The sequence below is a fragment of the Pholcus phalangioides genome, unplaced genomic scaffold (genome assembly GCF_987345545.1).
Source record: "Pholcus phalangioides strain wild (caught in Gottingen) unplaced genomic scaffold, Ppha-v1.0 ptg000039l_1, whole genome shotgun sequence".
Taxonomy (NCBI): Eukaryota; Metazoa; Arthropoda; class Arachnida; order Araneae; family Pholcidae; genus Pholcus; species Pholcus phalangioides.
In genome coordinates this window covers 21,709,967-21,717,839 of record NW_028301625.1, presented here as the reverse complement: position 1 = coordinate 21,717,839, position 7,873 = coordinate 21,709,967, and the positions used below count along the sequence as shown (strand labels likewise).

At 36.6% G+C, this 7,873-nt stretch overlaps 1 protein-coding gene across 1 annotated transcript; it reads right to left on the bottom strand.

Annotated features, from left to right (window-relative positions):
• Positions 1-1,590: 1,590 nt before the first annotated feature.
• LOC149065697 (N-alpha-acetyltransferase 50-like) lies at positions 1,591-7,515 on the bottom strand. Its single transcript, XM_089253847.1, has 4 exons — positions 7,371-7,515; positions 3,499-3,638; positions 3,275-3,397; positions 1,591-1,948 (listed from the first exon to the last, which is right to left on the bottom strand). The coding sequence occupies exons 1-4, from the start codon at positions 7,376-7,378 to the stop codon at positions 1,680-1,682; spliced, it is 540 nt and encodes a 179-aa protein (XP_089109973.1). The 5' UTR covers positions 7,379-7,515; the 3' UTR covers positions 1,591-1,679.
• Positions 7,516-7,873: the final 358 nt, after the last annotated feature.

Below are 7,873 nucleotides of genomic sequence, written 5' to 3'. Positions count from 1 at the left end.
ACTGGTATCTTTGAAAGTTTGTTTTGGTGCCCCCAAAACATAAAACAAGCCACCACTGCTCTCAATTCATAGTAGTAAACTTCAATTCTGATGTTCTACATGTTTTAAGAGAAAAAAGGGGATAGGGGTTAGAGAATTTAACCAATTTGTCATGACCAACATGCAGGTGTTTTGTGAACACGTGCCAGAAAGGAGGGTTTGATTATGAAGTGAAGATGTGTAGTTAACATAATTCACTCTTTGTACATTTTGATTGGTTGAACTGATGGTGTGTGGGAAATGGTACTATACTTTAGCTAAGGAGTTCTCAACCTCTGCTCTGCAGAGCTCTAAGGGCTGTGTGCTCCCTTCTCGGGGGCTCCATGGATTCTCTAAGAAAATAAAATAGTAAGTTTGATGAATAAATTTTTTTTAAAAAGTGGCCTACAGGACTTTGCTATAGAAATTATAGACTAAAAATAGCTCTGAGTCAAAAAGTTTGAGAACCGCCACATTAGCTTGTTGATAAAGCCATTTCTGAGTCGATCAAACTCTACTTCGGCCAACTGATGTTAGTCTACTTTCCTCTTCACAAATCGCGATGTCAACAAAACTGAAAAGATTGTACTTTACTTTGGATGAAAGAAATTAATGTACAAACTCTTACAATGACACCAAAAGTTTGATCGAGATCTCTAATCAAAGATCACAAAAGATTGTTCCTGCAATAAGTGGTTCCACACACATCACCCCTCAAATATTTCAGAGAAACGAGATTCGTGCGATATTTTATCTTATGTCAATTCCATGGAATCTTGTATTTACCAAAATTTTAAAATGAAAACAAAAATAAGTGATTTTTTACGAAATCAATAAATATGAAAAACTAATTTATTTCCTACATTTTTTAGTCTCCCATTTACAGACTAGTAAAAACTAGCGTCACCTGTACTAAAGATATCAATAGTTTTATTCTTAGATCTTATCTTGCAGTGAACAAAAATGTTCAAATGATTCAAAGACTGGTGAGAAAAAAGAAAAATAGAAAAAATTATAAGGAACCTTTAAAATCTGAATAAATAGACACAAGTGCTTTTTAAATTCTGGCAATGGCCGCAACTTGGCTGATAATTCTCATATTCATAAAAAGCTTTGAAGTCTACACAAATGTTTTCAACAGATTTTGTTTTCCAAATAATTAAATTATTTTTGGAAGAATACACACACACTGTATATCATGTAATTTTATTTCTATCCAGTTTTTTTAATTAGTTTTTTGAAGAATGTAGATTATTTTAAAATTTATAAGATAAACCTACAATCATAAGTTTTCTCTCTCATCCTTCTACTAATCTGCAAGTTTCATTTTGATGGCTGCACATGAAAATACAATTCGGACTGGTTTTCTATTAAAAGTTGGTGTCATTTTGGTTCATTAGAATTCAAAAGAAAATGTGTTCATTCAAAAAAATTTTGAATCCAGATTAAGATAAATTTTCATACATTTCATTGAAGATTTTTTTTTACTAATAAAGAAGCTTTTTTATAATCATATATGAATTTTATTGCTGTCTGGTATAAGCATTGCATTCATTTTATGATGGAAAAGAGTCAAGGAATTGAAATTTTTATTTTGAAAAATTATAAAACAATCACACTATAATCATAGAAACCACAAATGTTCTATGATATGAATTGATTCATGAAAAAAATCTATAATTATCATTGTCTTTACTTTGATTATTGTTATTTATTGTCTTTGCACAAGGTCTCAAAGTTTTTTGTAACACATGAGCATCAGCAGGTTCAATTCTCTTATAATAATGTTCTTTTGTTTCAACAACTTCAAAACCAAATTTCTTGTAAAACTCTAAAGCACTATCATTATTAACTTGAACATGAAGAAATATACTATCAAAGTTTCCATCCTTTGCAACATAGGTGAGAATATGTTCTATCATCTTGGTCCCTAGAAAAATATTGAATGATGAATATCTTGTCATATTGGTTCATGCTTCAGGTAAATAAAAGTTAGACATTTGGTTTGAACATAGCGAGTTCCCCCCCCCCCACAAAAAGTCAAGTAAAAAATTCATAATTTATATAAAGTTTTGAATGTTTTTCTTTTTGTAACTTCCTATTCGTATTCATCTTAAATGTATTACCCATCTCTATGAATCATTTTTTTCATCAATCAAATTTTATACCAAATTAAGCACAAAATATCTTTTTTCTACTTATCCCCAAAAGCCATTTTTCAAGTTTTGAAATGACAACTTTCTATCTTAGAACAAAAATACATTGTTTTATCACCAATAATATACAGGTTGTCCAAATCATGCGCCGTTAATTTCAAACAGTGATTAAAATAAATCAGCAACATCACGCATGATAAGGATATTAGAAAAATTTGGCTGCCTAGCTTTGCGACCATAAGTTCCTGAAAGCATCATTACATATGCTGCCATTGTTAAAAGCCAACAAAAAGAAAAATGGTCTGTGGAGATGTCAGCTCTCATCAACAGTAAAACCTGATTTTCACTCTAGGATCATTCAGGTGAGGCAACATTCCATGTGTCCAACAGGGTTAATAAGCAAAATCGCCAAATTTGGAACTTGGAAAATTCTATGCAATTTTTACAAAAACTGGCTTTTGATTTAAATACTTTTCTCATCCTTTCCAACTTCTTGTAAAGAGTAGGAACTGATTAAAAACAGGGATATTTGATCCAGACACCCTTTATATTTCTTGTATGAGTGTTCTTTCATAATTCATCTTTGTTCTAATTTTAAAAATTCATCTATAACTTATAGGCTAGATCAGTGTTTCCCAAAGTGGACGGTAGAATGGTACAGGGGGCGAAAGATGCTATGAGTATAACATAGTATTCTATGGGTTTGCTTGAGTAGGGGTGGGGCAATGAGAGAGAAACTTCTGAAGAAAGGGGTGGTGGAACAAAAAGTTTGGGAAACTATGGGCTAGATAAAAAAAATTCCCCAGATGTTTTTTTTTTGTTCGCAGTATTTTGAAAATATTGGCTGTCATAGATATAGTATCCAAATTGATTTATCTGCAGAAAGATAAAGCAACATTCCACAAATGCTTACAGAAGCAATTAATGAATAGAGCTTAGCAAGTTGAATCAAATTTATCCTTTTTCTAAAAGTCTTTGTTTCATTTACAAGGACTTCTCAATTATGCTTGGTTTTTACAAAGGTAACTTGGTTTTAGTTTTATACACATTATTATTAGATATTTGTGTCACTTGTGAAAAAGTAGGGAAGTCAAACTAACCAATTCCTAGTCTTCGATATGGTGCCAGGCAACCTAGTGTCATAATGTAAAGTCTTCGACAGTTTTGTTCGGATAGATCAATTCTGCAACATACCGCACCAACAACAATATCATTGTAATAGGCTGGGGGGAAAAAATTGTAACTGGATTTAATTTCTACTACAACATAAAATTTTAAAAGTAAATCACTTTTCATGATGAGTGAAAAAGTTAAATATACAAACCAAGTTTAGCAAGATCACCAGCTTGCAAGACATCTTTGTAGAACTTATCATTATAACAAACTGGAAAAACTACCTCATTCAGTCTTTTCAATTGTCGAATATTATGAGGTGTTACATCCCCAAGCTCAATGCGACTGTAACTAAATAAATATAACGGGAAAACTTAATGGAAACAAATCACTCGTCACTGATATAATTCATGCAAGTAAAATTTCTTTTATGAAAACAGTGTATTTTTTTAATCTAAAATTTTTCAAGATATGAAACACAAGTGAAATGTTTATACATCAAACTTTTACCCCTATATTATTCTACACTGCTCAAAACAATTAGGGGAGCAAGCAAAAAAGTGAAGAAAACCGTGCGAGACAGCCACGTATTGGCATACAATGGATAGTACATGCGTATCAATGCGCAATACAGAAAAAAAACGTAAAAAAATTTGGAATTAAGCTTTAATTCTTTGAAAATATGGAAAAAAGATGATTTAGGGCAACAATTTGGTTACATGTAAACGATAAAAAAAAGTACTGTTTAGACATGATGCGTGAGTTTTAATAGGGCATGTGTTCTCCTCGAACAGCTAAGACTGCTGCGCACCTGTTTGCGATGGATGCGATGAGGTTATCGATCAGACTTTGGGGAATACTGTTCCACTCCTCAAGAAGTGCAATCTGCAAGTAACAGGCGGCCTTGGTCGCGCAGCAATGCGTCGTCCGAGCAAACATGCTCGATTGGATTCAGGTCAGGAGAGCACGCTGGCCATTCCATACGCTGTATTGTTTCAGCTTCAAGCATGTTCTCCACCAGACGAGCTCTATGCGGTCGGGCATTATCATCCTGGAAAACAAAGGGATCTCCAATGGCTCCAGCGTAAGAGATGACATGAGGTCGCAGTATCTCGTCTGCATACCTTCGGGCCGTCAAAGTGCCATTCGGAATGATATGCAGGTCTGTACGTCCGCCTATGCTGATTCCACCCCATACCATCCAACCAGCTCGTCTGTATTGTGACCTTTCACGAACGAATGCGGGGTTATTTCGAGTGCCCCTGTCCCTCCATACCAGAACACGTCGGGTGTCACACTCCAGACTGAATCGGACTCGTCTGTAAACAGCACTTGGCTCCAATCATGTTGCTCCCAATCTCGATGTTCAGCAGCCCATCTTCTTCGGGCCGCACGGTGGCGTGGGGTCAACGGAATGCAGACCATTGGCCTACGTGCATAGAGCCCTCCCTCATGAAGCCGATTACGTACTGTTTGGCTGGACACCCTTTCGTCCTGTTGCAAAGAGCAACCGTCTTTGCAGCAGCGTAGCATTCTCTGTTCTGTTTCGACGGGCTGTTAACCGTATATACCGGTCATCAGTTGCTGTAGTGGCGCGTGGCCGACCTTGCCCTGGTTGACGTCTAACATTTCCTGTTTCTTGGAATCGATTCCACAGCCTTGCAACAACACTTCTGGCGACTCCAACAATGTCCGCGACACTACGTTGTGTTTGCCCAGATTCCAGTCTGCCTATAACACGCCATGCCATGGATTCCGGTAAATCACGTTGTTGAGACATCCTCAAGTCACCTTGTCTCAAAAAAAAAATACTGCGCAATCGAATTTCACAGTTACGGCTGTAAAACAGGCGTTTCTGCAACATCCCGATTTCTGCCCTTATCTCCTTTTTCTGGTTTTTGACGTCATGAACTTTGATTTGCATATGAAGTTTTCTTCTTCCGTTTCCTGCTAGGCTTTAAATTATGGATGATTCATTTTATGTTACTTATCGGTATACATCTTCGCGTACACTTGAATGAAATTTAAATAAGTTGAAATTATCCATGGAATATCAAATTTTTATTATACAAAATTACACGAAATTAGTGAGTAGATCAACCTACGACAAATTTATCATTGATACTTGTTAACCCTGAACTACTCAATCATTTCTGATGGATATCATTCTGACTATGCTATGCGGTGTACTTCATAGACCGATATATTACCACAGCCCAAACCCTCTATCCTCACTGAATACCTACAGCTATCATCGTGACTAAGAAGATTGTTCTTACTTCACTGACATATCCCATGAACAAGCTGGGCTTGGAAATAACTGAGACTGGGATACAAAATACATCAGTGTGAATAGTTAAAGGCTGGTCATCCATTGGAAGCGACAACATGGATGAAAACAGTCGACATTGAGCCAGATAGGGGCATGATCTTAAGGATTTATTTAAAATCTAAAGTTTTTGAGGAAAGGATGCAGAGGACCAATATTTTAAATTTAATCAAAGATTTGTGTTGTGAATAAATGAATAATACTCACCAACAACCCATGAATGACAATTATCAAATTTTTAGCTTCCATGTTTACACAGGAAAGGAGAGACCGAAGGGAAAAGCTGTGAGTGCCAGGGAAAGTAAACAATTGCACTGCATGTGTGCAAAAAATATCAAGAAACCTAAAATCCCAATTTGGCAGGAAATGCTATTTGCCTGCATTTCTGTTAGCAGAAGTTATTTACTCAAGATCATTTGCAGTGGATGACGTTCTCTTGCTTTCTGTGCAATAGAACCTGTCTTGTTACCCGATAACTGTGCATGACTTTTTTTTATCACTTCTAGCCTAAGGTATAACAGCTGGAATAATACATGTTCATACTGATCATCAATTTGTTATACATTCCAGTAGCATGCCTCATTTGATCATTTTTGTCGCATCACTGTCATTTTCTGCACCAGGGCCAATTAGACTGGGACTTACAATTTATTGCTGATTCCGAATGGCAGCCTTTTTTGAACTCACCAAGAGGTTTGTGCGCTAACTTCTAGATACAGGACTCTGAGGTCGCCACAGCGTGGTCGGCTGAAGTTGGTTTTCTGTGGTTCCCAACTTCAAGGGGCGAATGCGAGCCAATCTCCCCTTTAAAAAGTCTCGCCACAGAGAACAACAGACCTACAAACAGCACAAATGTAATTCAATCATAACACATCACTCACTTCACTTCTAAAATATAGATGGCAGCACTGAAAAACCAAACCCAACACTACCTATGCACTCAGACTGTTAGGTACAAACACAGTTACACTTCCGGCACAACTCACTAGGTAGTAAATCACCCATAGATGGTGATAGACCTGAGTTGTGCTTGGTTTGAAAGAAAGATGCGGGACTCCCTGCAGTAGCAATCTTTTTCTGTAGTCACGTCACCATTTCCGTTGTACCCCTGTGAAAGGAAAGTTTCTGACAAGGACAAACTGGGTATCGCACTCACGACACCTATAAACATCCTTTGGTACTTTAGGCATGTATCTTATTGACCTGGGCTACTGTGCCCTTCAGTAGCATGGTAGTAAGTCTGATACAGGCCACAACTAGAAACAAAAATTTACTCTTTCGCACGGTGGACACTATTCATTTTGGCGCCTCCACTCCGTTATTTGCAATGGAAAAAGAGTAAACTCAGTGACCAGGGCAGTAGATTCCCCAGCCTGCAGTCCACTAGTGACGGCTTTGAGGCAAATTTGAAGTTCTAAACGAATTAAATCTGACGTCTAATCTGGTTGCTGGAGAACTACCTATTAGATTTCAGAACATTGCTTGTAAACATTTATCCCACTTTAGCAAAATAGTCAAGAGTTTTCTCAGTTATGATGTTTGTTGCACAGTCTTCAAAAAATAAACCATGGGGGAAAGAATTTAGCCTAATAATGTAAGTGAGTATTAACATGAAGTAAAAAATAGGAGAAATCGAAAAAACTAAAAATAAATACTGCAACCAAGGCCATGTGGATTTTATATATAAAAACAGTGGGATACAGCATCTATATTTATAATCATACGTTCTAATCAAAAAGTTATAACATATTTACCGAGTCATGACTGAGTTGAAATGAATTGCTGCAAAAAATCTTCACAAAAATTCTTTAGCTCTATACAACCCACATTTAAAAACACGATGTAAACAAAATCGCGCTCCAAAATAGAGAACCGGGTATACCGTTGCCAAATATGTATACGGTAGCTCAAATAGGTATTTCAGTGAGCTGACCATATTTTTCAGAGAAAATACAGGACAGCCGCCTGGCAGTCGAGTGGTTAGGAAACTAGCTTCTCACTGTGCAGGTCTGGGTTCGAATCCCGGTTCGGGCATGGATGTTTACTAACACTAACAAATTCCCTGGACGGATCATGGTGATCCCTTGCGAATACGTGAGGATCACGTTATTATTAAAAAAAAAAAAATTAGAATTCCAAATGCGGGACATATCCCACTCATCGCAAAAATGATGCCAAAGGTAACCAAAGTTGCCAACTATTGCATGAATCATGAAAAAAAACGATAATGGCAGTGAATAAATCATTACTGCAAATT